This window comes from Danio rerio, chromosome 4 (genome assembly GCF_052040795.2).
Source record: "Danio rerio strain M-AB ecotype USA chromosome 4, GRCz13ab, whole genome shotgun sequence".
Classification (NCBI taxonomy): domain Eukaryota; kingdom Metazoa; phylum Chordata; class Actinopteri; order Cypriniformes; family Danionidae; genus Danio; species Danio rerio.
Window position 1 is genome coordinate 23,900,516 of NC_141024.2, and position 19,331 is coordinate 23,919,846.

Here is a 19,331-nt window from a genome sequence, read left to right on the forward strand (position 1 = left end):
ATTTTAGGCATAGACACTTTATAAATGTATCAAACATGTATTGTGTGGACGCATTAAAAGTGTATAAAAAGATGCAAAATCATTACACTCATTGACCAAGAGACTGCATGTTACTGATGCGAAGATGAAGGATGCCTACTGTATGATGACTGAAATCACCAAACTGCTTTAAACAATAACTAAATGCACTACAGAATGTTAATTTATTCATTCATTTTCCTTTGGCTAATTTATTTATTTATCAGTGTTGCAGAATGAACCTGCAACTATTTTGTGCATGTGTTTTACGCAGCTGATGCCCTTCTAGCTGCAGCTCAGTACTGGGAAACACCCATACACTTTCGCATTGACACACGCACTCATAAGCAATGGCCAATTTTGATTTATTCAATTCACCTATACCGCACCACATGTCTGTGGGAGCACTCAGAGGAAACCCATGAAAAACTCAACCACTGTGCTGCCTCTACAGAATGTTACGTTTTCAAATACATGTACAAACTGCATAGATCATATATGGTTTGGTTTGCTAGACACTCGTAGCTTGTTAGTCAGGACTCAAAGTGTTAACATATTCTATAGTGCACAGCAAAATTTTTGTCCGTTAGGTTACACATATATTGCTCTACATGTTAGCACATCAGCCTGCTTTCTGTCAGCTTGTCATAGGTGCATACAGTATATTAGTGCTCGATGTTCTCACAATAAATGAATCTCATATTTTAAATGTAGTGTCCAATGACAAATAATTTAACTTACAATGCGAAACAATTTTACAAGTATGACACTAAGCTACACTGGTAATTTGCAGGCTACAAGGTGGCATCTTTTCCACAGCATATTACCCATTATTCTTGAATACTTTTAGAAGGACTACTTTTTACTCACACCCTAAGTGGTAAAACACTTTTACTCTACTTGCACTACATTATTTGACAAGTAATGGTACTTTTACCTGAGAATGTTTTTTTAGTACTCTTTCCACCACTGGTTACATTTGTGTTGAATCAGATTGATTGTTGAATCATATCATTGTATGGATTGTCACTTTTTATGAATGTTAAAGGTTTACGAAACCCTCGAGTACTTTTTTGTAGATTTTAACAAATTTGTGTGTGTTGAGCATCAGTTAAGACAATGTTAGCACCTGTCAACTTTAATTGTGGGAAAAACTGGATAATTATGAGCTTTTGTCAGCTAATTTCAGCTTCCGGGTTTAAAATTATTTTTGGGTTGGGATCAAAATCGGCAATGTAGCGCAAAACTGCAAGTGCAAAGATGATGCAGCGGTTAATTCTCATTATTATATATAGTGGAGTTTTCTAATCCTATGAGAAGAGCCAGCTTCTTAATTATTCATGATTGCGTGTGCTATAATCTACGGGGTTTGTTGCGATCCTGTCAGGGCCACTACAGCAAAGTTGTGTGTGTGCTGCAAGCATTTTTGTCAGGAGAGCAGTACGAGAATTGGAGAATGGCGGATGTTGTCTTTTATCAGGAGGTATTTTTCAAATGCTTTTTTGTATACTTTCCAATCCCTTATCCCCCTTTTTAAAGAGCACCAATGCATTAATTACCCCTGAAGCTCCTTTTTTTTCTTTTTTTTTTTTGCAAATGTCTTTAGGTTAAAATCTTTCAGTCTTTGTCTGTGCTAGTGAAGTGTTTAGCAACATATGCTAACCGACTTACTGTTACTAGTCAACTTCCATGCACGAGTAGGACAATATAGACAATAATGTAGAACATTCCAGATCACTCACATATAGTTTAAGTTAGGTTTGTGTGCTGTCTTACTACATAGATGACGACTCACTGTGCTTTGGCTGTCTGTGTGTATCTCTCTTTTCTGTCTCTCTGTAAGCACGTTTGGTCACTAAACTGTGGTGGGTAGCAACACAGGCATTAAAATACACACTTTTAGGCCAAGCAGAGTGGAAAATGTCAACACCAACATAAAATAGCTTTGAGTGGTCCCTCGCTGCTATGCAAATGTATGCAAATTAGCCAAGTGGGTATTTCATACTGCAACAATCTCATTCAGCAGACGATTTCTACTTGCAGAATGAAATTGGATGCCAGGGACAAGGTTGAATTATACAATTTAATGTCCACATACACCTGCAAAATGCAGCTATTAGCCAATAAGTGTTAGGCAGTCATAATCATTATATTAAATCATACTAAACATTTTCCCAAGAAATACAGCCATTTATTTATTTACTTAATGATTTATTGATAAAATAATCCATGAAAAATCCATGAAAAAGGATGGCAAACTTTATTCAAAGACCATGTTTTTAAGATAACCATATAAATTTAACATGCTTAAAAATATAATAAACTAGATTTCAAAACAGAAAGACAAAACAAGAATGTAAAAAAAAAAATGCATCAAAAAAGGCACAGATACGATACCTTTTTATTTAAATTCACACTTTTAATTTTAACATTTAATAAAAGTTACACTTTGAAGGACAAAAGTTGTTTATTGCAGGGAATCTAAATAATTAATTATTTAATTGACACTTATTTTAGCAATATAGTTTATTAAAAATATTTAGAGGGTGAGAGTCCATTTTTTAAATTTTAAATAAACAGTAATCGGATGAAAATCAGTTCAAAACAAGCTGGCAAATGAATCCAAAAGCAATAAATCACATCAAACTAAAGATTGACACAAAACAGAGTTTATATTCAATGCTTTCACGTGGATTTATCACCTTGTTAATAAACTCCACTGTGTCAAGATTCTTTAAACTGTATGAAAATGTCAATAATTGTCCAAATGGAGGAAATAAACACAACAACATAGCAGGCCGATCGATGATCTCAGGTGTTAAGGCTGAAAATTAATATCTTGCCACTTTACTCTAAATAGAGCCAAATCCAAAAAAGAAAAATACGATCCGGCAAATGAACAATGGCATATTTATAACACTGGGGGAAAAATAATTGATGTTAGATGACTGAATAGCTGATTAGCATGTAACATTTTTCTCCTGTAGATGGGATCCTGGTTGATTGATTGGTTGGTTGGTTGGTTGGTTGGTTTGTTGATTGATTGATTGATTGATTGATTGATTGATTGATTGATTGATTGATTGATTGATTGATTGATTGATTGATTGATTGATTGATTGATTGATTGATTGATTGATTGATTGATTGATTGATTGATTGATTGATTGGTTGGTTGGTTGGTTGGTTGGTGGGAGGGTGGATGGATGGATGGATGGATTGATTGATTGATTTTAATTTCTAATTAATTTTACCACTTCAAAATATTGAAGTTTAAGAAAATGGAAAGTTTGAGAAAATCTAGGAGTAGATGATGCACAAAACTTTCTGGGCCTTCACAATTTGTGTCAATTTCTGTGGCCTACACATACACACACAAACATATTACTCACATTTGACTGACTGACTGAATGACTGGATTTATTTTTACTCCTCTTTCCTCCTGCAGAACAAATCAGTGTCAAAATAATGACAACACACTGTGACGGCCCTATCAGAGGCAGGTTTATGCCACATGGTCACTCTGCCTCAGGGGAATACCTTTACCAAAGATATAAAAAGAGAGAAAGAGAGAGAGAGGAAGGAAGGAATTGGTCTTGCTTAAAACAGATTCATCAGGATGGTAACATGAATCTGGTGCAGCTCCAGACTCAAATCCCAGACTCTCTGAGAGCTCAGCAGAGCATGTAGAGAGAAGAAGGCCAGCTGGACCGAGTCACGTTTTCAGGATCCCAATGCAATTTGCGCAGACCTCTCAGCATGACTCCTGTCCACGTTTGAACAAGCAGATTCGATTCAGGAAGCAAAGACTGAAGCAATTGCCTCATTAAAAGAATTGGCCACTCCAAAATAACCAACCCTGTCTTCATCTGCTCACTCTTATGACTTTCAAAAATCCAACTGTTTTGACTGTTCAGTTATTTAGTCACAAACTTGGAATTCAAAACTGGTGCATCAAAATACACAAAAGAGCCAATGAGATTTGTGTGCAGTCTCACTTTAATTAATGGTGATGAATGATGGTTTCAGTAGGTACATTTTCATGAACATCAGGCATCTAATAATTTACCTAATTCTGAATAAGACAATTGCCCCTTTCACACATGCAGACCTTTCCGGAAAATTACTGGCAAATGTGTGAACAGACCTAATTTGAAAATAACGATAAATTCGTCCGGCAATTTTTCCTTGCACTTTGTGAACGCAGAAAGAAAATTGCCAGAAAGAGTGTTCACGATTAGAACGTGCTGACGTGAGGCGTCTACTCCAGCCAATCCGAACATTCAGGTTCATTCACATCCGTTTTGTTTATAAAAATAAAAGCCTTTTTCCTGACACATTTAGCAGCTAGATATTAGTTAACTAACAATTCTACGTTCCTTCTTAATGCCATCTGGATAAAAAATTATCCAGAAAATATTCATGATAAACATCATAACATGCAAAAGTGTTCCTCAATATGTTTTCATCACAACTTATCCATCCACAGAATTTGTAATGTAGTCAAGTGTGTAAACATTTTGCTGCGGTTCTCGGTTCTGCCTTTGGATGTCTCTGGAAAAAAGGCAGCTGCATGAATAATAAAGCTTTAAAATAAAAGTGAAACCATCAACAGAAGCCCAACTCCTTCTATGCTTACAAATACAAGCGCAGCCGTTTAGAGATCATTTCTGATTAATGAATGTACCGGTATTTTAGAATGGATGTGTGAATGATCTTTTCCAGAACAACTCCAGAAAGTCCTTACCTGTGTGAATAGCACTTTTTTTTAAATTTACCAATAAGGTTGTTATGGAATCAGTATCACTGTGTTAAAGGGGCTAATATTATGATTAAGATGTTTACAAGTGTTGCAATTAGAATAAATATGACTGATTCATGGCACATGTCATTACATGCCGATTTCACACATTAATATTTTTTTCTTTGTTTTGGTAGCATATATCAACCCAATCTGTAATGTAAATGCCCTTATTTTACTAATTGTTACAATATAAAATGTCCTAGTTGCCTTAAGTTTTTAAGCTAAACCAAGTTCACTTTATGATTCCATTGAACTGTATTATGTTAAACTGACTTAAAACTGCTCGCATAACTTAGTAAGTTAGAACATTACTAACTTAGTTTAATATGTTACAATTAGCTAAAAACATATGCTGTCATAACTAATTGTTCATATAATGTTTTACAATGTAGAGGTTTCTAATTTATTTCATTTTGTTTTAAAATGAAATATGCATCCAAATCCCATCCCTAAACCCAATCATCACTGGGAATATGCAAATCTTACTCAAATATATAAAATACATTATACTAATTCATATGAAGTAGTCACTGAATCAAAAAGTTACAAATTGCTGTGAAATTGTGTTGCAAATTTTGTACGGTATTGGGTGTTTCATTGTTAATTTTTTACTAAAACTTCAAGTGCAGTTTATTATTTGTTATGCTGTACATGCAGACAGACCAAGGCGTATGCAAATTTCTATTCAGCATGTCTATACTGAACTTCAGTCAGGCGACTAACATTGTAAAATTCCACATTTCTTAAATCAATTTGTGTTTACTTTGAATGAATTTAATAAAGCTGGAATAAGCTAATCAAACCATCTGTTTACATCATAGATACTTAACCAGAGTGTTAATGTGTTAAAATGTAATAATGTTAAAATGAAAAGTGATTTTAGACTACTTTTATGTTTTGTTTAGATTTTTTTTTTCATAAAGTCAATAATATAATTTTGTTATCACAGAGCAGCTTGATCATTCTGCAAAATTTGGTTTGAGAAGAATTACAGTAATTCCATCTTTCAGATATATATATATATACTTATTTATTTTGTCAGCTTGATCTATCGACTCAACATGAAACATGGAGCAGTTTACACTTGATGGGTTTATCGCTCACGGTCAGTCAAAAGTTATCAAGGAATCTGGTAAAGCGGGGAAAAGGCCTCCCACCAGATGTTCTTATCAGATGAATGTAAATGTGCTTTCCAGGATCAGACTCCTTCATCTTCATGTCGCCCACCACCTGTATCACTGAGACTGCGGGGCAGAATACGACTGATAATGAAGAGCTGCCGCTGTTTAACAGATTAAAGTCTTTTAGCAGTCAAATGAACACCCACTGGTGTCTTTGCTTCAATAATACACAACACATTCATTACTTCCACTTTTTAGTGCATATTTGTCTGTGTTTGAAATTGAGACACTTGGATTAGAACATATTAAGTATGATTTATTTCGTTTTATATACACTTTGTTGACTTAGAGTGAAATGTTTCCAAAACTCATCATGCATGTGAATTGATTCATTTAATATTGTAAAAATGTCAATAAATAATATGTTGTTTGACCAATTATATCTAAATTAAATGAATATTCTTAGCTTAGGCTTAGTTAGACAACTAAGACAACAGCTGCTTAGACAGCTTATTAAAGTATGCAAAAATATACATTAAAACTAATAAATTGACACTAATTATTTTTAAATCCACTAAAACACTCAGAATTGCTCATGCTGATTGACCTAATGAAAATAAAAACAGACAATATAATTGTCTCCTGAAAGCTAAAATGAAGTGAGGTTAAGGCCAATATAAACCATGTACTATCAGAATTTTAGAATAATAGGTCAAACAATAAATTGATTTTGTTCCAATTAAAATGTTTACTAGATAAAATTCACACTATTTACATTTGCACAATAGTTAATGCGATTTTTAAAACAATTAGAACTAACTGCAAAACCTAGTGGATAACCTGCAAAAGCATGTCACTTGCTCAAAATGGATAGCTCATTCCTCAAAAGCAAGTATTGATGTCAATGGAAGTGTCAGTGTCATGAAGATGAAAATTCCTGACAACATTGTTTATAAACAAGATAGTCAAATGGCTTTGTCATGTTTTCATTATGACGATAACACATTTTTTCCAATGCAAAAATTTTTGGTGACACTTCCTGAAAATGCTTAAGACAGCTCTAGATACTATTTACACAGCCATTTGAAAACTACAGAAAAGTAAGACATCACTGCATTTAGTGAGGTATCTGAGTACAAGACACTGAACATGTATGTTTCACCTTTTTACTGCATTTGCTCTTTGCAATTCGAATCTATTCACAGCATTGGGCAGAAGAAAAAAAAATACACTCTTATTTACAACAAACATAAACTTCCTTTAGGTAGAGCTGTGCTTAACTGTAAACAATATTGCAGTACATATTCCAACTGAACCTACAACATACACAGGTCTGTAAATCATTCATGAAATTGTTCAACTTAAAAGACATTTTTAGGAAAAAAGATTTAAAATTGTTTTATAAAATTAGCTTAACAGATTTTGACAACTAGTTCAATAGTTTTGTACGTAATGACTCAAGTAACGAAATGAGGACTATTGGTTTTATATGGAATGGCTATTCAGCATTCACAAGTTTAGTTAATTTTTGCAAAAGCATATGCAATTTTTATAAGGAATGAGAAATGCAATAACTGTTGTGCAAATGTAAATCGTGTTGTGAGAAATGCACCAAAGTGACTGAGAAAAACTGTAATGACATACTGTATATAGTGGTAAATGTAATACACATTGGAGAACAGTTTAACAGTATTACTTTTTTATTCACTGAAGGAATCAGTGCTTTTCACCAGTTATTCCCTTCAAAACTCAGGATGCTTATTATAATGTGGATAACTTCCCCATCTTTTGTGTCTTGAATGCAACTCTTGTAAAATCATGATGCTGATTTGTATTTTACTCATGCAGGGACACACACTGATGCAGCATCGACTTGAACAACATAATCAGCCTCTAATTGGTCTCCTTATGGTCCTCCTTGAACTGACAGCCAATCACACCCAAACATCTGCTGCTGATTTGCATAAGTTCAGCTTGAATTGAGAGGATTAGTAATGTTATTGTTTGGGCTTATTCGGTTTCCCAAGTTGGCATTCCTGTCCAAGTCCAATCTATTCTTCTTCCAATATTGATCTGCGTCTCTGTGTGTTTGCAGGATTACTTGATGACGCATATGTACGGGAACGCAGCAAGAGATGACTTGTGGAACAAACTCTCAGAGGTAAGATTTTACACATCTTCTGGGTGTGAGACCTACATCCGTGAGCAGGAATCATGGCTGGGGTCAGTTAACGCTGAGCAGCGAGTGAAATTGTGTGTGTTCAACCCACTTAAATTCAGTGAGTGAAGCTCCTGCAGGTGCTCAGAGATTCATACGCTGCATTTGGGTCAGAGGCCATTATATAACTGCACATCATCAGCAGAGCACAATTTATGCCAACACACCACCTACTCACATCAACGCATATGGGCTTTATACAAATGCCACATGGGAAAGAGTCTGGGTTGTGTTTGATTCTCTTGCTTCTACACTTGAGGTTTCACTTAAAATGGAAATGTTTCTTACAGAGGAAGGTCAGATATTGATCCAGAAAACTCATCACTGCAAACCTGCTGAATGCAAATGTTCAGATACTGCAAATCAAGTCTTTCTGCTGATTTTGCTGATTTTAATCAGTTTATAAATGACTTGAATCTTAATTAGTGAAGTGTAAAATAATTGTTGACAAGCCTGGTGAGTCTCGACCATGAGTGTTAACCCTTTAGCTCAGGTGTAGTCAAAAATAACCAAAGAAAAATCTAAAAATGATCGTCTGCTGGAGGAAAGTTGACCTATTTAATGCTTGACTCTGGCCTCAGGAATACAGTATTTATTTGGTTTGGCATGACTGTCCCCCTCCTGACAGAAACACTCAGGTGTGTTTTCTGTGATCCGCTGCTTCAGTTTCTCTGTCTTTTGTAGTACCACTGAAGGTTTAGCAAACATATATTGTTAGTGGCACACTTCACTTCCCATAATTCCTTCTGTTTAATTACCAGAAAGGCTAACATTAAGATGCTAATGCTCTTTCAGGAATTCTTTATACACCATTATCTGCGCATCGGCTAAATGTTTTCATGGTTTATCAAATAATCATAGGATATACTGTACCACATCTAACTGATAAAACACAATTTTGGACAATTATTTAGGTGGACATGTTAATCTACAAAATGCTAACGTGCTAGCTCATCTGTACAGTGCTGTTGTAATTTATAAAGATGTCATTTAAAACTATAACTTGCTAATATCAAAGTTTAAACTTTTTTAAAAGGCATTTTAGGGCATGAAAAGAACTTGATTCATCAAGCGGAAGCAAGAATGAAAGTGGGTGATTATTAAGAAACGTAGCCAACAGCCATAATCACAGAGAAACCGAGCATTGAGTTCAAGTCCTGAACACTGAGATCTGCTTTTAAAGTCGGACGACTCTCAGCAAGTCTTCTCAGTGCTCATCTCACAAGTGTCATGACTTTAATGAGATTACTTTCAAGCGTAATCTCAACGTTATTATACTTTGTAATATACCAGCAGGACATTTAGCGGCTATCAGTGTTGAGTGAAGCGTTTTGTCATTCACATCACTCTCCCGGCTGATGGGCGACTCTTTTTCATTTTCTCTCTGAACTGAAGAGATTTAAAGGTGAATTCATACGAAGTAGCCGAACCTAGACCCCTGTATCGTCTCAGTGACCGTGTTTGTGAGGCACTGACGAATTTAGCTACATTAACAGTCTGTGACAGCCCATCATCTAATGAATACTGATATGCGCTGTGTTCATTAGCTATTCATGAAATCCAATTTGCTGCAATAATCTGGCAGTGCTTAGCGCCCACAAAGCCCTTTGTCAAGCTCACGACCCATCGCCGGACTGGCCTTCACTTGCTTTAATTATTTCCACCAGAGTAAAGGTACTGTAGCTTCGTGAAAGCCTTCCTACAGAAAATGATTCATAATAGGAACATGAGTTGCCGTCATCAGCCTCTTCTCTCATACGGTAAACAAACCGTGAGTCATCTACAAATGTGAAAAGTCATCCAGTTTCTGTTATATATTCTAGACACTCATCAGTCAGCTTGGTTATGCTCATATTTTAATGCTCATGATGATTATAATAATCTGTATAAGCAAGAGTTTCACTAGTGCACATGCTTGCCTGATCTGGTCAGGTTGAAGTTTACAGAAGAGCAAGAGAGCCTGACAGAGCACTTTTGTTTCTGTCACCACATTCCCCTTTAATCCCTCGGGTCAAAACAACACACTGACTCTGTGCTGCTGCAGAAACACTGTAAACCTTCACAGCTTTTTAAACAATTTCAGACTAAAATACCAAATGGACTTAGTAAATATGAAATGCTGCAAATATTTAGGATGCAGCGAATAGAAATGATTGGAAATATCTGTGAAGCCAATGAAATTTGCTTTGATCCAAAACCTAGCAGACTGCTTTACCATCCACCACCAAAAACAAACAGCTAGATCTGGACTGAAACAAAACCTCTAAAAATATTGACTTTGTATTGACAGTGATACAGATACTTCTCATATGAAGCACACAAAAGGCTGGACTGTGGACAATTGATTCCTGTTTTGTTCATTCTTGGTAAACCTAAAATGGAGCTCAATACAGCAAAAGTCGGCACTGAATGGCAGTTACATGAACAAAGATGTTAAAGACTACTGGATCTAGAATCGGTTGCTAGCCCTCTACCGCTTGGTGTTTCTCTATGGAACATATTTATGTTAATTTCCCCTGCCACTGTTTCTTTAAGACCAACATTCAACTGTTTTTTTTTTTTTTTTTTTTTTTTTTTTTTTGTTATTGGAAAGAGAAGACCTTAGTTTGGCCAATGATGTGCTTTGACATTCAGTGTTTTTCTGTGGAGCGATTTCTGACAGACTGGCGTTTATTGTTAATAGCTGCTGAATACAAATGTAAATGTCAATAAAAACAAAGAATCAACTCAAGTCAAATCCACTAAAAATAAAAAAAACCCTCAAGTGAGTTATTATGACATATTTACAAAGTTTTTATCAAATTCGTTTTTTGTAAATCGATCAAATGTGTTTGTTGCCAAATGGCAACATTGTGCAATAGTGGAATGTGCAATATTGCAATAGGTTAACTAGTTAGCAAGGTCTGCTGTGATCTTTTAAGTTGTAACAATAACAACAGGAATGCTAGTAATATAATGTTGATTAGTTGTATGTTAATGGAATTTGAATTATGGATAAAATCAAATTTAATTGACAATACTACTTTTGAAAAGATAAAAACACAAAGAACAGTGTATTAGCGAGCACCACCATGTTCTGTTGTGAGTGAAAGACGAAAAGGAGAGAACTGACTCTTCCTGCAGATGAATGTAAGGACGAGATTGGTTTTAGTGACTATGATAATGATGCAGATGGACATTAGATAAGAGCAGAAATGGAGACAGTTCAAGTAAGTTAGCTCAGAGACAGATGAGACAGGCGTAGTATAGTATATAGTATAATATATAAATATTGTTAGCTAGTAGCTACATTATTCTGATGCATCTGGATATAACAGACTTGTTAATTATATGTTATAATATTTACTGGGGAAAATATTTATATTTACTGAATGTTGTATACATGATAATACAATATTATGTTTGTTTTTAATAATATTCAGCAAAAAAGAATAGACTAAATGAAAGATTTTGGTACATCAGTTGTTGAAAAGTAAGTATAAGTTGTCATTCATAAGTTCTGTGTTAAACTTATAATACTGTAACAGATATTAAATAAAAAATTAACAACAAAATTATTAATTAAAAGGAAAGATCTAAATTTGAAGTTAAGCCATTCTAAGAAAAGAAAAACAGTAAAATATATTTTTTTATATCTATCATAAAGTGTGCAGTAGAGGTATAGTTTTAGGCTGAGGGATTGAGGTTTACCTGTACAACACATACTGTCAGTTAGCATCCTGAACCATATAGCATCCTCCCCCATACCCGGGTCACGGCACCATTTGAAAAACATCAACTATCCAAACATTCATTCAATAGTTTTCCTTCAGCTTAGTCCCTTTATTAAACCACCAACTTATCTATCATATATTTTACACAGTGGATGCCCCTTCAGTTGCAACTCAATACTGGGAAAAATCCATACATACTTATTTACACACATACAATACGGCCAATTTAGTTTCTTTGATTCACCGATTGTGCATGTTTTTGGATTGTGGAGGCTACCGGAGAACCCGGAGGAAACCCACGCCAACACAAGGAGAACATGCAAACTCCACACAGAAATGCCAACTGACCCAGCCTGGACTTAAACCAGTGACCTTTTTGCTGTGAGGCAGCAGTCCTAACCACCAAGCCACCATGTCACCCCATCCAAACTTTGAGTTCTTTGTTCTGACAAATGAAGTTTACCTTGATCATTCCTGTTAATTTGTGAAGTCATTGGAAAACAGTTCTCTCCACAAAACACACCAGCAAGTTATTCATAGCATTCTCAGTGTTTTACATTCAGCTACTGTCGTTTTTAAAAATGGATACAGCAGCTCAAGGTGAAACATGGAAGAAACTACATGAAGTATTAAAACGATCCTCATACATACAGAGAGCTTTTGAAAACAATTGACTCAGAAAACTGCCAGTTGTCCACCGTGCCGAGCCATTTATAGTTGCATTTTTAAAGAATAAGGAGGAGCGGTGTATGCAGCACATTTCCCTCAGGGACAAAACTCAGTCGTATTACAGGCTTTCTTCATAAATGAGCCGTGAGATCCAATTTTATGTTTTACTTCTTTAAAATAGGAGGAGCAGCTTTCTCTGAACAAATCAGACCTATAAATGTAATTCTTCTCTTGTACAAGCGTCACGCTTGTGTAGAGAAGTTAGATAGCTGGAAATAGCTTTGTGATATTCATGCTTGTGGATTATGAGAACAGTAAAGTTCACTTACTTTTCACTGTTAAATTTCAGTTGAAAGGTCTGCATGGGTTTTTAGTTAAATCTTTCATTTTTGTTACAATCTAAATGAATAAATAAAGCATCACTGACTTTATCTGGTACAATTTATTCAGTTTTACATGCTCTACACTATGATATATGAATCTATGTGATGTGATTTTGTGTTTTGCGTCACAGGCTATGCAGCGAGAGGGAAAGGATATCAACATCACACAGGTTATGGACCGCTGGACTCTACAGATGGGCTATCCAGTCGTCACCATCAGCAAGAACGACAGTCTGGACAACAGCATCACTATTTCCCAAGAGCACTTTGTCTACGACACAGACGCCAAGATTCAGAATCCTGAGCTGTTCAACAAAAGGTAGTCTGCCATATGTCAGTGGTGACAGGTTGTTACATGAAAATGAAAGCCCATCAGTCAACTGACCTCTTCACATTGATTCTGCAAAAGCTCATAGATCGCTGTAGGAAAGTTATTGCACAGAGGTCTGTATGTTTGCCGAACGTTGCAATGCTGAATAATGCAAAAATCCCACAAAGTCAGTGATTTCCCTCTAAGAATCCTCAGTGATCAGATCAAGCTCAGACAAAACAAAATACTGCGGTTCTGCAACTGAAGAGAAGGAGAACAAATTTTGATCAAAAATGAGATTAAACATTAAGTTATTTTGTAAGAAATACAGAAGAATAGGCCATCTGGAGATTATAAGCACAGCTAGACAGCTAAAGACTAGCCTAGCGCCCCGCAGCATGAAAACCCAGAGGATTTCCTCGCTTATCCAAGCAATGTGAATATTTTACTGCTAGCATGTCTTTAGATGTCTGCCTTTAGCAAACCTGATAAAAGAAATGCTTAAACTAGCCTAAAGTCTGGCCAGTTAGCAGAGACCTAGTTTCAGCCTCAGACGTCATGCCAAGAACTGCCCACGGACCTCTGGCTAAATGTTTGATGCATACGACACACTTTTTTTTTGGAAACACTTCAATAGATTGAAAGCTATCTTCTGATTGGTTTAAATATACAGGATTTCCAGGTCCATTACATGTAGCATTGAGGGCTCTATTTTGACGGTCCATGCGCAAAGTGCAGGGCGCAAATGCTTTCGGGGCATGTCAGAATGCATTTTTGCTAATTTAAGGACGGCAAAATCCGCATTGCGCTGTGGCGCATGGTCTAAACAGGTTGAGTTTATTTTCTTAATGAGTTATAGGCGTGTTTTTTGAGAATAAACCAATCAGAGTCTCTTCTCCCATTTCCTTTAAGAGCCAGCTGTGTTGCGCCATAAGCGCATTTGCTATTTACAGGACGTTAAGTAAGTGTAATTGGAAAAACTGAGCATTTCACAAGCAAACAGTTAACAGTTTTTTTTTTTTTTTTTTTAACAGAAAACAGTTAAACAGGGCATCTATTCAGTTCAGTTCTAATTTCCAGCAAACGAATAAATGAACAATAATAACGAAGTCTGTTTAAAAACCTGAGTTATATCCTAAAACACATGCAGTGCCCTATATGGACTAAAACCTGCAGGTGGGCTTATCTAAGCTTGTTTTTAATAAAACAAATTTAAATATTGATATAATAAATAATACTGCTAATAATAATAACATTATACAAAAGCAAATTGTTGTGAATGAACTGAAAAAGCCTCCCGAGATGAAGAAGACATAAAAGCAGTGATTTTTCATTTTTATGTAGGCTAGAAAATAATATGTTTTGTAATATTTTAATCCTTTATATATATATATCCCATATATATTCTTATTATATCCTATATATGGTCTATCCTTAATATTTTAATTTTTTCAAACGTAAAGATATTTGCGTATTGCTTTACATCTTTTGTGTAGGCTATTAAGCAGTGCGTAAGCGAGGCGCAACTCTTCGCTGGAATTTAGACCGGGTTTTTTTTGGTATAATGAAAAATCTATTATAGTTTCTCAAAATAGCAACAAAACTAGCTGAAACTAGCAAACAAGTATTGCGCCGCTCCTTCTTTTATCCAACATGAAAAGGCTGTCCTTTTGTGACAATGCTCATTTGTAGAGAGAGTCTTAACGAAAAGATTCACATCGTAATATTGTTAAAAGACTACCAAGAGTTATTCTTGAAGTCCTTAAGTGTATTCTAAAAGAAATATTTTTACTCATTTGCCGACTGATTATGGTGAAAGTTGTAGCGAATTAGCTCAATGTGAATTGAAGATTCATTTGAAAGGGGCTTCAAAGGAATCTACACTTTAAATCCGAACAAACTAATCGATCATTCGAATGGACATTTGACTTCAACTATGGATATTTCTATAAAAATTTAAAAAAGAAAAAAAGCAGGGTAACAAGCAGAGTAACAACATCAACGTTTAAGACATTAGAGTCATAAATATGCACAGGCAACTTTCTTTAATTACAGTTTATTGACTAATCTAACAGAAACTAACACAAACACACATTCATATAGGTTGTAGAAAAGAGTAAAGGAAGAAAAATAACAGTTTGAGAGAATGTAATGATGGAAAAACCTTGGATATTGTAAGACTGATTTTGGTATTGATGGGGCATCTTTTTGAAATGTTTGTAAAAAAAAAATTATATAAAGGTTGCATAATGACCCGCTATTTTGCAGACCTTTTTACATTCCTAAACATGGGCAGAAAAAAAAACAAGGCTTGATTGATTGGTCCTTGACCATTTAAAGCAGCCATAATTTCTCAGACGTTCACTTTGATGTCTGGCTATGCAAGACTAGCTTATACGCTGCATTTTTATTTATTGTTTTTTTTTTTTTTCACGAGGAACTGTAAAGTGTAAAACAACCCTGCTTGTATTAATGATATTTCATGTCATGTTCAAACACACAAGCTATTAAGCTGCTATTATCTGAGCATTTCATTTAATATTAGCGACCCATGCTAACCTGTCACTGCCACATCCTGTTTGGCAGCGTCTGCGTCGTCGCAGAAAACTGTGTGTGTCACTGGCGGATAGATTAGTTTAATTCTTTGTTAGGGTGAGATGAATAATTCAATACTGCCTCTGATCCTCTTTAGAAATCGTCCTTTTGTTTAGGATCAGACACTGTTAGCGGTGCAAGAACTGACTTAAGAATTGAATCTTAATGCCGAACTGTCAGTCAGAGTGTGCGGAGTAAATGTTGAGCTTTTTTGTCATTTAGATGGTAAGAAAAGTTTCTCAAATTGAGAATAAAATCAGTCCAAAAAAACTGAAATTAACAGACAACCTCAAAACCTCTTGAGGTTATAATATCTACACTTTTTTTAAAACTTTATTGTGACTTTTTGATTAAATGTGATTAGAAATAAAATCTGTTAGAAATAGTAGAGAAGATAATTCTAGCGAGATTAAAGTCTTCACAAAAGCATTTAATTTATTATCTTCAAATAATCAAAGACTTTGTTTTCGTGCGGCTAGGCTAACCCTTCACATGAAGCCCTCTGTTGTGATAAATATGAAACATACAGGTAGAAATCTGTTAGTCGATCCCTTTCCTGAGTTCATTTGTTGAGGGCAGACAAAGGCACCTTCCTGCGAGCGTCTCCTCCTACGTGAACGTGTTTTCTGAGAGCTGCGGTTCTTCTGCAGAGGCGTTCAGAGGCACAGCGGCTCCAAGAATCAATAGCCAAGCTGTGTTGTGAGTAGGGGGCGTCTCTTTCCTGTTTTGCCCCTCAGGCGGGTTTTCATCTGAGTACCAGACAACCTGCCAGAATGCAGGGGGATTTGGCACCTTTGTAAATGCAGTGTAACACCTCACTTGAGGCTTTAAGCCAGCCTAGCAAAATGTGCTGACAGAAACATTGGCAGCAACTAAAGGAAAACAGAGAAGGTCAGTTTGAATGTATTTCACACTCCTTCTGTATGTTTCATGTCCACCGCTGTCTTATTAAAGTTCATAAAGGGTCTGCTTCTGGAGAGGTCCAAACTCCACACAAAAAACTGCAGAAAAAGACACACGTTACACTTTTTTCTGCACTTTGATATTCTGCTGAAGCCCTTCCATAATCCAGCAAGCAAAGAGCTTCACACTTGATGTGCTAATTGACTTCCTCTTTCAAACCTGCATTAAAGGAGTCTTTTAAGTAAAGTACAACTTCAGCTATATTGATATTATCTTTGGTCTGCTTTCTATTATCGAAGTAATTAACTTTCTTGCCCTTCGGTTTTTAAGAAGAATTAGAAACTTTTTTATTAAGTGCCAACAGAGTGGTGACAAAACCGTATACGTATAAATTTTTTTTCAATGGCAACTAGTAAATACCTTAAGTTTTGTTAGACCATCCTGTGTGGTAAAGTTTAAAGGGTTTTACAACTTTCCTGGTATTCATTTGTGTCCAGATGACCCATAAAATAAAGGCTGGTTTATACTTATGCATCAAGTGCACACGTATGATCCAGTGCAGCCTCTGTATGGTTGCATAGCCCTCGCCGTGGCTGATGCCAACGCTGATGCGCACCTCTCATAAAATATAACTACACCTTGCAACGACGCATAGCGCAAGCTCTGTGATTAGTCAGCTTGGTAGCTCTAACGAGTATGGGCGGAGCTGAGAGCTGCACCAACCTGTTGGACTGTGCGTTTACAAGTGCAGAGTCTCATAAAGGAGCACCAACTGCAAACTTTTGTTTAGTGTTTACCTTATAATTAAGGTTGTTGCACATCTGCCCGTTCCTAAATCTGAAAAAGCAAGTTTTAGCTGCTTTTACATTAAGGAAGCATTTAGAAAAAACAAAACACCACTGAAGGAACTCGATACAGAGGAACAGAAAAACCTCAATGCCAGCTAGTGTTTTGGAAGTGTTATTGCAGAGCAACACAAACAGCATGCAGAAGTATATAGACTTGTGCTGTGGGTCACAGCAATCACTCGATGTAGAAGTATATACCATCTTTAGGCAAGCATGCTATCATTCTGATATACATTTACCCTAAACACCATAACCGCTCTTATGTTTTAACAAATTTAAAGCAATCTTTGATCTCATAAATGGCGTTAATGTTTAATATTTATTTGAAACTCAGAAATAACTTTTATTGTTTATTTTTATTAGACTGTTAGCATATTAGCATGTTGTACATGCTCAGGTACTCACTGATTTTCTTGCTCATTGCGGCATTGCCCTCATTGTCATGTTGGTTTTTATAGAAATAAAAACCCATTTGAATATATATTCTGCAATTATAAAATAACTTTTATGGTGTTGTTAAAAAAGTGAAAGGTTTAAAGAATTATTGTTTAAACCTGACCCTCACTGACAGCTGTTTTCTTGTAAAATGTTAGGCCAAGACTGTGAATTTGAATGTAAAATTGGAAAACAAGTGTGTCTCAGAGATTAGTCTTATCTTGTATTCTTTCCCATCGGTTTCCCAGATGTTGTCATCAGTTTTAATAATGATTTAAAAATTATTTTCTGGAACATTGTTAATTATTGTTTAGCTTATTAAGCCTGTAATTGTTCAGGGACACATTTTCTGTCTATTAAAAAACAACTCTAAATTAAGATAAGTCATTAGAAAGTATGAGAAAAGTGACACTTTTACCTGAAATTGTGATGCTGTACTTTAAAACATCTCATCTGAAGTCATCCTGAACCATTTGGCACGTCTAAGATAATTTGCAGATCCTGCACTTATTTTCACCATTATAAAAACGTCTGTTTCTTCATTAACACCTTTACACTCGTATCATACCTGACTTCTGCTCGAATTTTCACAGCACAGATTTTGTGCTGAGGTGAGATTATAGAGAATATAAACAACTTATTAGCGCTCAATGCCACAAGTGAATTTATCACTGCAGACTGGGAGACTGCTCTGTAATGTGGCTTCTTGAGAATTATTTTATAGTTTTCAGATGGATTTGAGCCTTATTATGTGCCAGTTATCTGCAGTCGCTGGATTCACATTCAAGCTCAGCTGGTGACCATCAGATGCACTTCATGAAAAAAAATCATCAGTCATCAACCTGCAATAAAACTGTCAAGACCAGTGCTACTGTGAAGAAAGCTGTATTATTGCTCAGGTTTAGTGATGCTTAAAGGCACAATATATAAGTTTTTTATTATTAATAAAAAATCCACAAAAAAACAAAAACAAACAAACAAACAAATGTACACAGTACTTACATTATCACACATGTTTTGAGGAATTTCCAAATCCAGAGAAATAAGCAATTTTAACTGGTGATACTTTGATGTTAATACGTTTTAAACTCTTAAGCTCATCCATGAACATGATTTCTGCACGACTTCCATAGGATTTAATGTAGACAACAAATAGACTCCACACTCAATCATGATATCATCCAAATACACCTTTGTTTGTTGTTAATAAGCACCCTCTAGTGGTAAAAATCACATACTGCACCTTTAAATCAACGTTTTGTATCATTGCAAATCTGAAAAAACTCAAAATTCATGAGTTATAGTTATTTGCGG

At 35.5% G+C, this 19,331-nt stretch overlaps 1 protein-coding gene across 5 annotated transcripts in view; it reads left to right on the top strand.

Annotated features, from left to right (window-relative positions):
* trhde.1 (thyrotropin releasing hormone degrading enzyme, tandem duplicate 1) overlaps positions 1–19,331 on the top strand; it is a 202,266-nt gene that overhangs the window by 124,468 nt on the left and 58,467 nt on the right. For 4 of the 5 annotated variants that reach the window (XR_015483140.1, XM_087248252.1, XM_087248251.1 and 1 more), the window contains 2 exons: positions 8,039–8,104; positions 13,058–13,245. Coding sequence is in view for 3 of the 5 variants with exons in the window: in XM_087248252.1 (XP_087104378.1) it covers positions 8,039–8,104; positions 13,058–13,245 (254 nt within the window). In the remaining 2 variants the exon portion in view is untranslated. Of the gene's footprint in view, positions 1–13; positions 600–644; positions 3,566–8,038; positions 8,105–13,057; positions 13,246–19,331 lie in introns of those variants that run through there. The other variant, XR_015483141.2, reaches the window with a different exon arrangement.